This window comes from Monodelphis domestica, chromosome 1 (genome assembly GCF_027887165.1).
Source record: "Monodelphis domestica isolate mMonDom1 chromosome 1, mMonDom1.pri, whole genome shotgun sequence".
Lineage (NCBI taxonomy): Eukaryota > Metazoa > Chordata > Mammalia > Didelphimorphia > Didelphidae > Monodelphis > Monodelphis domestica.
Genome location: NC_077227.1, coordinates 441,759,681 through 441,775,738, shown reverse-complemented (window position 1 = coordinate 441,775,738; position 16,058 = coordinate 441,759,681). Strand labels below are relative to the sequence as shown.

Below are 16,058 nucleotides of genomic sequence, written 5' to 3'. Positions count from 1 at the left end.
GAAAACTGAGTAATTGAATTATGACCAATGGAATGTGCTAATTTTTCTTCTCTATTGTGGGCATTGTTTATTGAGTGTCGTAACTTTTGAAATTGTTGTGTTCATGTATTATGCTTTTCTATCATATAGAATGGAATTAGAAAACATTCAAATCTTTTTTCAGGACTTTGAAGGTAAAACATCTGGCAGAGTGCTTTGCAATAGATAATAACAAAGGGAGGTTGAATTTTTTTCAACAATAAACTATATGATTCTTATTGAAATATGTTGATTTGACTAAATATTTTGAGAGGCTCAAGTTTGTCTTTTTAATCTAATTTAGACTGATTACTATATCCTATTGGTTCAACTATGCATATTTAAGACATGGCAATTTTGTGATGAGATTTGCTAGTAACAATGATTGTTTTTTATTATATTTTCTAGATTGATATGGATGAAAGTTACATGGAGTTTTTTTGGGAAAATGTTAGTGCCATTAGCTGTCAAGGGGGAAACTTTACTGTGAAGTATCAGAGGATTGTATCAACTCTTTCTCCTTAAACTAATTGTTTTATCTAAATTTCTGCTGGATGAATTGGTTTTAGAAGTTATGACTTGGGAGTCCAGTGAATCACTAAAATACTTCTTTCAGATTGAGTTTATATTTTTTCTAATTCATATTTAACTTTTTTTTTCCTAATAGGATATGGTCTGCCAGATGACATTGTGATAGAAAAAAGGGGAAAGGGAGACAATTTTGTAGATTGTACAGGTGTTAATGTTAAAATCTCAAATTTGAAATTTATTCAGCATGATGCTGTGGAAGGAATCTTGAGTAAGTATCTGACTGAGTTTTTAACCTTTGAAGAAAAACTTGGTGTTTTCTTATCAGAATAAGTGAGGGAACAAAACCCTAAGTCCTTATCAACTTTTAGTGAATGGAGGGACTGATTATTTTTGTGTTTAAAGTGTACAAGAAAGGACGCTTCTCCCAGAGTATTCAAAAAATAGTTCATAATAAATTGCTTTTGTGTATTTGTACATTGGGCCAAGATTTCCGTAATATACTTTTAGAATTCTAATACTTGTAGTCCTTTTCTTTATCTCATTTTTATCTCTAACCCATGATCCATAGTCTTTTTGTAGAAATTGTGGCTTCCTTTTTTTATCTGAGGTATTCCACAGGAAAGGCTAACATATCCAGTAATGAAAATTAAAAATTTTTATTTTGTCCTTTTATGGCCAGTAAGTCCTTTTGTATCCTATGTCTGTGTGTTAGAGAACACATCAAAAATTGCCATTTACCTATTGTTAGAATTATAATAATTTGTAAAGCATCATTACCATCAATTTACAATTAGTTTTGGAGATTTACCTCTTCAGTCTTTACTTGGAAGTACTCTAAAAAATACATAGTTTATATGTTTATGTTAAAAAAGGCAAGATAACTCCTAATGCTGTTTACATTAGATGAACATTTTCATCACAGGCATTCATCATGGCAAAACCACATTGGAAAACTGTGTGTTACAATGTGAAACTACAGGAGTAACAGTGCGAACATCTGCAGAATTACTAATGAAAAATTCTGATTTATATGGGGCTAAGGTATGATATACAATGCTGTTTACTTATTACATGGCACACCAGACCACTACTTATTTTGTTAGGATAATTTTATTTTGCCAATTATATGTAATAACAAATTTCCACATAAGTTTTCTTAAGTTATATGAACCAAATTGTCTCCTTTCTTCCTTTCCCTTCCCACAGATGCTAAACAATTTGATATGGATTGTCCGTGTATTTTCATGCAAAACATATTTCCATATTTTTCCTTTTTGTAAGAGAATACTTGTTCCCCCCCCCCCCCAAATAAAAGCCCAAATAAACTACAGTGAAAAATCATATGCTTCTATCTACATTCCAACTCCAACAGTTTTTTCTCTGGTGGTGGAAAGCATTCTTTGTCACAAATCGTCCTGGATCATTGTATTGCTGAGAGTAGCTAATATCACAGTTGATCATCCCACAGTATTGCTGTTATTGTGTACAATGTTCTGGTTCTGATTATTTCACTCTGTATTAGTTTATGTAGATCTTTCTGAAATCATCCCCTTAATCATTTCTTACAGCACTAGGTACAGCCCAATATTACACACCCTATACCAAGATAGGGTCCAAATGGGTATATGATTTAAGACATACAGCTATCAATATGAAAAAAATGTTCTAAAACATTCTTCATTAGGGAAATGCATATTAAAACAACTCTGAGATATTACCTGGAACCTCTCAGGTTAACCAATGTGACAATTAGGGAAAGTGATCAATACTGGCGGGGATGTAGCAAAATTAGGACATTAATGTATCATTGGTGGAGTCATAAACTGATCCAACCATTTTGGAGGGCAATTTGAACTATGCCCAAAGGGACATAATGCAATTTTTGATCTAATAATAACATTTCTAGGTCTGTATCCCAAAGAGATTTAAGAAAAAAGAGAAAAGGACCTACTTGTACCAAACTATTTATAGTAGTTTTTTTTTTTTATGGTAGCAAAGAATTGGAAATTGAGGGGATATCCATCAATTCAAGAATGGCAGAACAAATGTGGTATATGATAGTGATGGACCCTATCTTGGTATAGGGTGTGTAATATTGGGCTGTACCTAGTTTCTGCCATTCTGTTTTCTAGTTTTCTCAGCACTATTTTTGTCAAATAGTGAGTTCTTATCCCAAAATCTGAGATCTTTGGGTTTATTAAACACTAGACTATAATGTTATAAACCTTTAATCTATTCCATTGATCTACCATTCTATTTCTTAGCCAATCCCAGATTATCATGATGATTATTGCTTAATAGTGCAGTTTGAGATCTGGTATTTAGGCCACCATCCTTCACATTTTATTTTTTTCACTAATTCCCTTGATATTTTTGATCTTATGTTCTTCCAGATGACTTTTGTTATTATTTTTTCTTTTTCTATAAAATACTTTTTTGGTAGTTTGATAGGTATGGAACTGAATAAGTAAATAATTTAGGTAGAATTGTCATTTTTATTATATTAGCTCAGCCTTCCCATGAGCAATTAATGTTTTTCCAGTTGTTTAGATCTGACTTTATTTGTGTGAAGTGTTTTGTAATTGTCTTCATGTAATTTCTGGGTTTGTCTTGGCAGATAGATTCCCAAGTATTTTATATTGTCTGGAGTTGTTTTAAATAGAATTTCTTTTTTTTTGCTGTTGGATTTTGTTGGTAATATATAAAAATGCTGATAATTTGTATGGGTTTGTTTTGTATACTGCAACTTTGATAAAGTTTATTTCTTCTAGTTTTTTAGTTGATTTTCAAGGATTCTCTAAGTATAACATGTCCCCAAAGAATGATGGTTTAGTTTTCTCATTGCCTACTTTAACTCCTTTTTCTTCTTATATTGCTAAAGCTAGCATTTCTAGTACAATATTAAAAATAGTGGTAATAATGGGTATCCTTGTTTCACCTTTGATCTTATTGGGGAGTCATCTAGCTTATCCCCATTGTAGATAATACTTGTTGATGGTTTTAGTTAGATACTACTAGGTTTTTGGCTTCTTCAGTTTCTGAGATGGAATTATTTAAGTACTTTTGTAAATATTCATCCATTTCACCTAGATTGTCATATTTATTGTCATATAATTGGGCAAAATAGCTCCCAATGATTGTCTTAATTTCCTCTTTATTAATGGTAAATTCACCCTTTTCATTTTTGTTATTGGCAATTTGATTTTCTTCTTTCCTTTTTTTTAAATCAAATTAACCAATGCTCTTTCTACTTTATTTATTTTTTCAGAAAACTAACTCCTAGTCTTATTACTTCAATAGTTCTCTTACTATAAATTTTAGTAATTTCTCCTTTTTTAAAAATTTTTTTAGACTTTCCAACTTAGACATTGATTGGGGATTTTTAATTTTTCTTTTTTCTGCTTTTTCTAGTTTTATGCTCAACTCATTGATCTGTTTTCTTTTTTTTTTTTAATTGATATGAGCATTCAGAGATATAAATTTTTCCCTAAGTAGTACTGCTTTGGTGATATTTTATAAATTTTTAATATGTTGTCTCTCCTTATTTGTCATTCTCTTTAATTAAATTGACTGTTTCTATAATTTGTTCTTTGTATTGCCCCCTTTTTAGAATTAGATTATTTACTTTGATTAGTTTTTAATTTGTCTTTCTATGAACTCTTATTGATTAAAATTTTTATTGCCTTATGATCTGAAAAGGATGCATTTATTATTTCTACTTTTTTGTATTTGATTGTGAGGTTTTTATGCCCTATTACATGGTCAGTTTTTGTATATGTACCATGTGCAGTTAAAAAAAAGGATATATTTTTATTTTCAATTTTTTCACCAGAATCTATTAAATCTAACTTTGTAAAATTTCATTTGCTTTAAACTTCTTTCTTATTTATTTTTCAGTTAGATTTATCTAATTCTAAGGGTGAAAGTTGAGGTCCTTATAATTTTATTGTCTGTTTCCTCCTTAAGCTCGTTTAGTTTCTCCTTTCAAAATTTGGAGGCATTTGATGCAGGTTAATATTGATACTACTTCATTGTCCATACTTCCTTTTATCATGATGTAATTTTCTTCTTTATCTCTTTTAATTAGATCTATTTTTGTTTTAGCTTTGTTTAAGATCATTATTGCTACTGATGCTTTTTTAAAAAGAAATCTCATTTGAAGCCCAATAGATTCTTCTCCATCCCCTTACCTTTACTCTGTGTGTGTCTATCTATCTCAAATGTGTTTCTTGTAAACAACATTTTTTAATTTACTCTGTTAATCAACTTCCATTTTATGGATGAGTTCATTCCATTTACATTCAGTTATGATTACCATCTGTGTGTTCCCCTCCATCTTAGTTTCCTCTTTTGATCCTTCTCTTTCTCTTTCTTTTACTCTGTCCCTCTTCACAAATATTTTACTTTTAATCATCTTCCTAATTCCCCCTTTTCACTCCACCTCCTTCTTTTTCCTCTCCTACTTATCTATAGAGTAAGATAGCATTCTATACCCCAGTGAGTACAGTTGTTATTCCTTCTCTGAGTCAGTTCCAGTGAGAGGAAGGTTTAAGCATTGACTCTTACCACCCTCATCCTCCCCTCCATTTTAATAGTCTTTTTTTTTTGTACTTCTTTAGGTGATATAATTTACCTTTCCTCTCAATACAATTCTATTTTTTAACCCTTATTTTTTTTCCTATCATTTGCAGGTAATTTGTTTCATCCTAAACAGCTTGCTTCCCCACTCTGTCCATGGATACTTCTTCTAACTGCTCTAATAATGATAGAAATTTTGAATTACAAATATCTTTCCATGTAGGAAAATATAATTCACTCTTATTGAATCCCTTACCTTTTTTCTTTCTTATTTACCTTTTTATGTTTCTCTTAAATCTTATGTTTGGACACCAAATTTTCTGTTTAGGTCTGGTCTTTTTATCAAGAATGCTTGGAAATCTTCTCTTTTAGTAAATGACTAATTTTTTTCCCCTGAAAGAATAACCTTAGTTTTGTTGAGTAGGTGATTCTTGCTTGTAAACCTGGTTCCTTTGCCTTCTAGAATATTAAGCTCCAAGTCTTCCAATCCTTTATTATAGAAGCTGCTAAGTCCTGTGTAATCCCAACTTGACTCTGTGCTATTTGAATTGTTTCTTTATGGCTGCTTGCAGTATTTTCTCCTTGACCTGGGAGCTCTTGAATTGGTAATAATAATCCTGGGAGTTATCATTTGAGGATTTATTTCAGGAAGTAATCAGTGGAGTCTTTAAATTTCTATTTTACTCTCTTGTTCAAGAATATCATGGCAGTTTTCTTTGATAATTTCTTAAAATAGGATGTCTGGGATTTTTTTTTTTATCATGACTTTCAGGTCTTAAACATCAGTTTTTCCTTGCTGCTACCCTTAGCTTTTGTTCTGGGTTTCTGCAAATTTCAGTTCTTCTAAGATGTTATGATAGCCTGTGGGCTGGGAGCTCTGAAAGCTGTTCCCCACTGCTGATTCAGTCACCTCTAGGGATTGCTTATGGTTTGTAGAGTCAGAGCACTGTGAGCTACCTTGTGCTGGGGCTCAGGGCCTTACCTCAAACCTGGGCAGGTGCTCTAGGCATCACTTTGGACTTAGACAGGCCAGGCTCACTGCAGACTGCCTTTCCCTGTGGCTTGGGGCCTCACTGCAGGCTTGGGCAGGGCTCTGGGCCTACCCTTAGACTAGCACAGACTTCCTTAAACTGAGGTTTGGGTCTTCATTACCTGTTTGGGCAGAGGCTCAGAGCTTCACTCTAGGCTTGCACCAGTCTAGTGCACTGTGGACTGCCCTGTGATGGGCCTTGGGTCCTTACCACAGGCTTGAGCAAGGGCTCTGGGCCTCCCCTTAGGTTTGAATGATCCAGGCACCTCAGACTGCCTTGCTCTAGAGCTTGAGGCTTCACTGCAGGTTTGTGTTAGGGCCTGGAACTCCAAGGGATTGGTGTGAGGTGCTCTGCTGTTAGGTAGGGTCTCAGCATTTTGAAGTTGGCTTGTGCCCAGGTCCATAACCCAGAGCACTAGGTAGGTAGGGAGTTGCTTGGCTTTGCTTCTAGCTCCTCTCTTAACTCAGTGAATAGATCCTCTCTGCCCATTTTTTACATTCTCTGCAGGAGAGTCACTTCCCTCTCTTCCCTTGTTTGTTCTCTCACTCAAGTATTTATTTTGAGGCACTATTTGAAGGCTGGTTTGAGAGGATTCTCAGATTGCAGTTTTCTGTGCTACTATGTCATATTGGTTCTACCTTCCATTTTTTTTTAAACCTTTACTGTGTCTTAGAATTGATACTAAGTATCACTTCCAAGGCAGACAAGTGATAAAAGCTAGGTATTTGGGGGTTAAGTGACTTGCCCAGGGTCACATAGCTAGGAATTAGACTCTTAATTTTTATAATTTGGCTTTTTTGGTTAGTTAAAAGTAATAATATTATTAAGCATTTTTGAAGTATAGGGGAAAAGGAAAAATAAACCCCAAAGTTGAGAATGTTAACTTGAAGGGAAATTTAGTCTTTTAAAATAGTTTAACTGTTTCTTATTAGCCAAATCTAAATTAATTCATGTTATTGAATTTCTCATGATGTACCTCACACCTGGTTCTCTATTTCCTAAGGAGTGATTGGTTGATGAAATTCTTTTATAGCAACTTGATGATAGATCAAGTTTGCATGTTTGACCTCCGTGTTTTTTTGTTTTTGTTTTTGTTCTGTTACATGGCCACAAGCTATACAACTAATTCTAGGCTGGTACTTGCCAGTAATCAAAAGGTGGAAAACTAAGCAAGAGCTGAATGACTTTTATAAGGAGTTAACTATCCACAGAAAAAATAGCTTCATATGATGGTCATAATGCCTATTATTCCTGGTATAGTTGGTGCTCAGTAAGTGATGACTTCACATTTGTTTATAACACTTTACACGTATACAAAGCTCTTTCCTCATAGTACTTCTATGAGGTTTTGGTACTGTCAGATCCATCTAAAAATTTATTTTTTCAATTATCAGGCATTTTCCCCCCCTCCCTTCTATCTCCTCCACCACTGAAAAGAAAGAAATATAGAATCTTTGAGTCATATAAGCATAGTCAAGCAAAGCAAATTCTCACATTGGCCATGTCAAAATGTTTCTTATTCTGCACATTAGTTGATTATCTCCCTTTCACGAGGTGGGCAATATTTAGTCTTTTGATGTAGAGGAATCATGATTGATTATTTTATTGTTCAGAATTCTTATTTCTTTCAGAATTGTTTGTTTCTTTAATATTAATGTTAGAGTAGAAATTATTCTAGCTTTGCTTACTTCACTCTGTCAGCTTATAGAAATCAAACCTACTCTCTTGTCTCTTTTTATAATACAGTAATATTCCTTTACATTCATAGAACGTAATTCTTCAGCCATCTCTAATTGATGGGAACCCTGGTTATTTCCAGGTCTTTGCCACTATTAAAAGAGCTTCTATAAATATTTTTTAACATATTGGCCTTTTTCCCTCTTTCTTTGGGATATAGGCTTTGTAGTTGTATTAGTCAATCAAAGGGCATACACTCTTCAGTAACTTTGGGACAACAATTCCAAATTGCTTTTGAGAATGTTTGGCCCAAATCCCAGGGCTACCAACAGGGCCTGTATTCCTGTAGCTCCCCTAATATCTGTCCTTTTCTTTTTTGCAAGCTTTTTCAATCTAGTGAGTTATCAGGGGGAACTTTGGAGTAGTTTTAATGTGCATTACTCCAAGCAGTAATTTGTAGCATTTTTTTCATATCATCTATAGATGACTTCAGTTTCTTCACGTGAGAACTGCCTGTTCACATCCTTAGATTATTTGTCAATAGATGAATGACACTTGTTCTTATAAATCTGAATCAATTACTTCCCTGTCTTAGAAATGAGACTTATCAGAAAATTGTTCTTAAAAAACATTCCATGAAGATATTTTCCCATCTGTTTTCCTTCTAATCTTAAGCTGTATCAGATTTTATTTGTGCAAAACCTTTCTAATTTTACGTAATCAAAATTGTCCATTTTATTTTGTATGATTTATCCCCTCATTTAGTTGTGAAATCTTCCCCTATCCATACATCTGAAAGGTTATTTCTTTTTTGTTCCTTTAGTTCAGCGGTTCTCAACCTCTCAATTTGTAGCAATGAGAATACATAATGCATATCACGTATTTACATTCCGAATCATAACTGTAGCAAAATTACAGTTTTGAAGTAGCCACCAAAATAATTTTTTGGTTTGGGGTCACTGCAACATGACGAACTGTATTGCGGGGTCACGGCATTAGAAAGGTTGAGAACCACTGCTTTAGTTTGTTTATCTGTGACTTTTTATATCTTTAGCTCACATCCATTTAGGGTTTATGATGGTGTAAGTAAGGTGTGAGGTGTTTGTTTAAGCCTAATTTCTACCACATAGCCCTTTAAGAAACATGCATTGATTGATGTTACTATCCTGTTTTCTAGCAGCTTTTATCAAATAGTAGGTGCTTATCCTGTTAGTTGATGTTTGAATTTGTTAAACAGTAGGCTGCTAGGTTTGTTTGCTTCTATATACCTAATTTGTTCCACTTATCAATCTTTTGAATTTTTAACCAGTACAAAATTGTTTTCACAATTGTAGTATAGTTTGAGATCTAGCAATTATTTGGGTCTATCTTTGTTTTCTGTCAACTGTGTTTTGTAATTAGTTATATTTAAGTAGTGCCTGTGTATATCTTGGTAGGTAGACTACCCAATATTTCACATATTTTGTAGGTATATGGAATCCTTTTCCTGGTAGGTTTTATTGGTAATGTACAAAAATTTATGGTATTTGTGTGGACTTATTTTATATTCTGTAACTTTGCCAAAGTTATTTTTCAAATTTTTTTAGTTGAGACTCTAGAATTTTCTAAGTGCGCCATCATATCATCTGCAACAAGTGGATTTTATTTCTTCTTAACTATGCTTATTCTTGCAATTTCTTTTTCTTGTCTTACTGCTATAGTTGGCATTTCTATTATTATTTCAAATAAGAGTTGTGATAAAAGGTTCTAGTTTATCCCCATTACACATAATGCTGGCTCTTAGTTTTAGATCTATACTATTTACTATGGTATTTTAAAAAGTTTTTTTCAACATTCTTTTTTCTTTAATTTTGAGTTCTAAATTCCCTCTCTCCCTCCAGCTCCTCTCCCCATCCTTTGAGAAGTTGGACAATATGTCAATTATAGCCATATTGCTAAAAAAAAGGCAAGAAAAATAAAGAAAGTTAATTTAAAATGTTTCATTCTACACTAAGAGTTCATTAATTCTCTCTCTGGAAATGTGTAGCATTTTTCATCATGAGTCTCTTGGAAATTGTCTTGGATCATTGTCTTGATCAGAGGAGCTGTCTTTTATAGTTGATACTTGTTACAGTATTACTGTTACTGTGTACAATGTTTTCCTGTCTCTGCTTACTTTATTTTGCATCAGTTCATGTAAGTCTTCCCAGATTTCTCTGAAAGCATCCCATTTATAATTTTTTATTATATTTTATTTTATATTTTATTATATTTTATATTTTATTATAATTTTTATTCCATCACAATCACATACTACAACTTGTTCAGCTTTTCCCCAGTTGTTGGGCACCCCCTTAATTTCTGATTCTTTGCCACCACAAAGAGTTGCTATAAATATTTTTATTCCTATAGGTCTTTAGTTCTTTCCCTCTTTGATTTCTTTGTAAGGGGTATTGCTGGTTTTTAAGGGGATGCACAATTTTATATAGCCCTTCGGGCCTTGTTCCAATTGTTCTCCAGAATTATTGGACCAGTTCACATTTCTACCAATAGTGTATTAGTGCCCCAATTTTTCTATCTCTCCTCCAGCATTTGTCATTTTTCTTTCCTGTTGTGTTAACCAATCTGATAAGTGTGAGGTAGTACCTTGGAGTTGTTTTAATTTTCATTTCTCTAATCATTAGTGACTTAGAGCATTTTCTCATGTGACTATTGATTGCTTTGATTTCTTTTTATGAAAATCATCTTATCCTTTTCATATCCTTTTACTGTTTATCAGTTATAGAATGGCTCTTATTTTTATGAATTTGGCTAATTTCCCCATATATTTGAGAAATTAATGCTTTATTTAAAGAAATTTGCTATAAATTCTTCCCCCATTCCAATCCCCTACAAATTCCTTCTAATTTTGACTACATTGCTTTTATTTGTACAAAAGTACCAGAGCCTTTCAAGAGGTGAAATAATTCAGAGTTCTAAATTCAGCACTGAGCAGAGTGAGGGCTTGAACCTATGTCCAAGAAGTGTGATTCCTATTATCTCCTCTCTGTCTCATTTTTGCCATTCCACTGCATTCACTGTAGGAGTTAGATTGATGGCCATTTTTTGACTCTTAATTTTATAAATGACTTTGGCCAATAACATTTTATTATCTGTGGCTAGCCTCTTGATGAAGGAACTCAGTAATTAGCCAGGATGGTCCTTAGATTATCTGTTGCTGAAGTTGAATTTAGCTGGAAAAGATTTTGAGAATGGAGCATTAGATTTGGAGTCATGACCTGAGTTTATATTTTGGCTTTTTTTTAGCTGTTGACCTGATTGGTTGTTTAACCTGACTGGATCACATTTTCCTTATGTGTAAAGTCAGGTGGTTAGACTAGATCATTTCTGTGCTTTCTTCCAGCTCCATTCTGTAATCATTTGAACCCAACAATCATCTTTCTACCAAAATAAGACATCAGGGTGGCAACAATATCTTATAAAACTTCACTCACTTATTTTGATTTCTCTAGCTTAGTCTGTTGGAATTGAATGGTTATTTTGAATAACTTTTGTGTCTTTCAAGGAAATTGTTAAGTAACACTTTGTTTAGAATCAGAAAATTGATGTACCCTAAATAAAGGAAGTCAAAACAGGGATCAGGTATTGAAACTCTAAGGCAGCCTGTTGTGTAAGAAGGCAGTAAACATTGTCATGCAACCTGTTGGAAATAGGACAAATGGAAATCTGGATTAGACCTACCTAATAAAATAGATTTTTAAAAGGACTTTATATTTGTATTTTTTTAAAGGACTATTAAATGATAGTAAACCTAGTTTTATGTGTGTATTTTTTTTTATTAATTTTTTTAAACTGAGATGACTGATATCTTAAACTCCTTTATAGGGAGCTGGTATAGAAATATATCCAGGAAGTAAATGTACTTTGAGTGACAATGGGATACATCACTGCAAGGAAGGCATACTAATTAAGGTGAGTGCAAACTGAAGTATGATCTACAAGATTAGATTGATTTCACTTACAAGATAGTTGTTTTGTTAAATTCCTTTGTTCTGTTGCCTTTGAGTTTTGGAAAACATTTTCAGGTTTATGAATTTTAACAATATCAATAATTGGTGATTGGAAATTTCCCATCTCCTAAAATAATGTTTTTCTTCTCTCTATATCCCTAGATAATGGAAGAGAAAATGCTATATGTCATTCAGCTCAGTCTGTGCTGTAACATATTAATAAGCTTAGCTTTTTACTTTATCTTTATTTTTAGACTAGCCTGGAAAAAAGTGAGGAGAAGATTTTAAAATCAGACAGTGTTGGATGTGACAGTTCCTTAAAACATTTGTTTTCAATGTCACAGGACTTCTTAGATGAGCATTATGACATTCCCAAAATAACCATGGTGAATAATGTTATACATAATAATGAAGGCTATGGTGTTGTCTTGGTGAAACCTAAAACTTTTTCTGACCTGCAAGAAAATGCACAAGGATTTGAAGGTACTCTATTTTAGTAATTCTTTAATACAGAAACATAGATCTAGTTTAGTTTGTTTGAGATAAACTAGAACGTAAGCTTTCATTCTCTGTCCCTTACCTCTATTTCTCCTTTGGGGAGAAAATAATCCATTCCCATAATTAGGTGGTTGAGAATGGATCTAGAGCTTTGCAACTCTGCTCTTCTCTTAGTGCCTGGGCCTAGGTGAAAAAGTCATATTCTTATCTGAGTACAATGTTATATACTCATAGATTATTTGCTTCTTTAGAGCAAGGATTGTATTGTTTTTATTTTTGTATACTGATAGTACTTAGTACTGTCCTTGGTAGACAGTTAATGTTTGTTTTGATAAAGGATATACTATCTTTTTTCACCATTGTGGGATAAGTAGAGGTAGATGGTCAGAAGAGCCAGGAAAACAAAATTGCATTCGCTGTCAACTGACAAGCATATATTAAGTTCCTCCTATATGTTAGGCATTGTGTGAGGGGCTAAGGATTCAAGCTCAAAAAATAAAGAAATATCTACTCATAAGGAGCATTCTAGTGGGGAAGTATATATAAGTATATACAAAATAGTTATAAAGAGGAAAAATACAAATAAATACAAAGTGGTTAAATACCAAGTTGTTTGAGAGTATATGCTGAAGATGATATCTGAGCAGCATTTTAAAGGAAGAGAGGGATTCTGGTAGTGAAGTGGGACTGTTGCCAGTCCAATGACACCTAGTTGGGAAGCAGAATGAAATGTGATAGGAACAGAGAGAGATATAATTTAATTGAATCCCAAAGAAGGAGTAATGTCTTTTGAAGCCAGAAAGATAGGTTAGGACCAAGTTGTGTAGGGTTTTAAAAGCTAAGCAAAGAAGTTAATATATTATTCTTTAGGCAATAGGAAGCCACTGGAATTGATTCAGGGAGTCATATGGTTAGCTTTTTTTTTAACCCATACCTTCTTCCTTAGAATCAATACTATGTATTGATTCCAAGGCAGAAGAGTGATAAGGGCTAGGAAATAGGGGTTAAGTGACTTGCTGAGGGTCACATAGCTAGGAAGTGTCTGAGGCCATATTTGAACCTAGGACCTCCTGTCTCTAGGCCTGGCTTTCAATCCACTGATCTACCCAGTGGCCCCCGGTCAGCTCTTAAGGAAAATCTCTCTCCCAGCAATGTAAAGGATAGACTGGGAGTTGTGAGAGTTGAGGCAGGGAGACCACTTAAAAGGCCATTGCAATAATTTTTGCCATTGGTTCCCAGTGTCTTTTTGTTTCTTGAACCTCTTTCAACAAGAAAGAATGTGTTTTGAACTCCAGGGTAATATAATGTAGTACTTAAAGTACTTTTTGTGGTTACTTTCTTCTTAAGGCACTATTAAATCATTTTTAGCACAATTCCTTTGGATCATCATCAAATAAATCAGTGGGAACTAGTGATCAAGCCAGTTTGGTTATGAAGGCTTGAATGAAAGTGAGAGCTACATGACCTGAGGGAAAAGGTGTTGTGGAGAGAGACAACAAGATATGACATCTAATTGGATCTGTAGATGAGAGGGGAGGAGGACCTGGGAATAAACTGAAGTTTATCCTTAAAAATGAAGCTGTGAACTTGGGACAATGGAAGGACCTGAATTTCAGTAGAAATAGTGACATTTGGAAGAAGGTTTGGGGTAAAAGATAAAAAGGGTCAGAAAAACTTGGAGGAGAGTCTCAAGGAGGAAGAGAACAGATAGAGATGTTGAATTAGGTGCAGGATATCAGGATTTAGTGTTAGAGAAGACTTTAGAAATTCAACTATTTTCTGCGGATGAGGACCCAAACAGCAACCCTTACGCCTCATGTGAGCCATCCATCTTACCCCAGACAGGGGTAGGTGATGTGAGAAATGTCCTAAGGTACACATGGAGAGAGTGGGAGAGGAGCAGCCCCCTCTGGCAGTTGATTAGGTCCATGAGCAAGAAGAAAAGAAGTGAGAGTCTGGTACTACTGGGAAAGCAAAGAAATTTAATTGGTAGAAAATCAACATGACATTTAAAATTCTTATTTTATTGGGGGCAGCTGGGATCAGGCCCAGTGATAGGCAGTCCTGGGTTCAAATGTGGCCTTAGACACTTCCTACCTATATGGCCTTGGGCAAGTCACTTAACCCCCATTGCTTAGCCCTTACCACTCTTCTGCCTTGGAACCAATACACAGTATTGATTCTAAGATTGAAGTTAAGGGTTTTTTTTTTTAATTCTTATTTTATACTTGTTATATGGCTAGAAGAGATCTTGGTCAGAAAATATTAGATAATCATTGTGACATATTTGCATTTAATTGATTTAACTTTTACTTTCAACTTAATTTCTTTAAATTCATTCCTTTTCACCTAGGAAATAAAATACTGAAAGTTCAGACATATAGAGAAGTAGATGCAATGGAGAAGGTGGGACAAGAAGAACCATTTCAAAATGCATCTGGTGAATTGAGGCTGTATGCAAGACCTGACATTTCTGAGCAGGCTGAGCAAATGGAAGGCAATTGTGAAATTGTCAATGAACTAGTGGCTGCTTCCATGAGGAAAGGCCAAATGAAGAAGAAAAGGTTGAGTGGCCTGGGCATCACTGAAGCTGATGATAACCTCATGTCCCAAGAGATGTTTGTTTCTATTGTGGGCAATGAATTCAAATGGAATGGGAAAGGCCATTTTGGTACTTTTCTATTTTGATGGAAATTAATGTTTAAAAATATTGGATTTGCACATGCTACTGTAGTAATCACTGCTGTTCTCCTAGGTAGCTTGCTTCATGCCTGGCATTTTGTACTTATTCCTTTTGTATTTGAATGGAATGCAACAATATTTATTCTTATCTGCAAATGTTGCACAGAAATTACTCTCCTTTTATAAGTAAGGTGAAAAAAGTAGCTTTTAAAATGAGAGACCCTTGGTAGAGGAAGCAGAGTTGGGGTGAGGATCATTTACCCCAAAGCTGTGCTTCCATCGTTTTGTAATTGGTGTTTAACACTTTAATTCTAGCTATTGAGGGAGAAAGCTGTAAATAAGGAGCATGTGGCCAATGCAACAGGAGCATTTCTCATCCTTTTTGCTTCTTTTTCCCCATTGTGGATTTGTTTTCTATGAAATATGTACTCAATGATTGTGTTAAAGTAAAAGCTTTCATGATTAGGAAGTTGTCTACCTAATCAAACTCATTTTTAAGAGTGAGTAGGATTTGTTTTTTGGGCAAACTGTGCAATCATCAAAATATCCATAGATAATGATAATGTACTAACTTTTAAACAGAACTAAAAGTGTCATTAAGAGTATGCACAGAATTTTTCCACTATTGCTGAATTTGAAAAACTAAAAGGTAATGCTTTTCTTTTGCCATGTCAGTGTTAGGACCAATTTTTTCATTCTTTTTCAAGATGAAATAAAATAATGCTAATATATTTATTTTGGCTACATTTTCTTGATAGAACATAAAACTTAAAAAAACCCCATATATTTGAAAAATTTATAATGTAATATTAGTATGCCTATCAATTAAAATTATAAAGAAATTACATTGAATTTGAATCTAGTCATATCTCTTAAAACTCCTCAGGTGGTACCAACGTGGGGCTTAGGACTACTGTAAGTAACCCTGGCATCATTTGTGTTCTAAAAAGAATGGAAAATGTTTTTAATGTGTTTTATGCCTTTTTCTTGCAGATGGATTAATGTTAATCCCTATTATTTTTCAGATTCCCTTACAAATAATTTATTGTTTTGT

At 33.8% G+C, this 16,058-nt stretch overlaps 1 protein-coding gene across 2 annotated transcripts in view; it reads left to right on the top strand.

Moving 5' to 3' along the window:
- SHCBP1 (SHC binding and spindle associated 1) overlaps positions 1-15,739 on the top strand; it is a 39,923-nt gene extending 24,184 nt beyond the window's left edge. The window contains exons 9-13 of one of the 2 annotated variants that reach the window (XM_056812249.1): positions 686-817; positions 1,472-1,590; positions 11,700-11,786; positions 12,079-12,307; positions 14,676-15,739. In XM_056812249.1, coding sequence (XP_056668227.1) covers positions 686-817; positions 1,472-1,590; positions 11,700-11,786; positions 12,079-12,307; positions 14,676-15,010 — 902 coding nt within the window. In that variant the 3' untranslated portion in view covers positions 15,011-15,739. The remainder of the gene's footprint in view (positions 1-685; positions 818-1,471; positions 1,591-11,699; positions 11,787-12,078; positions 12,308-14,675) is intronic. The other variant, XM_007474815.2, reaches the window with a different exon arrangement.
- Positions 15,740-16,058: the final 319 nt, after the last annotated feature.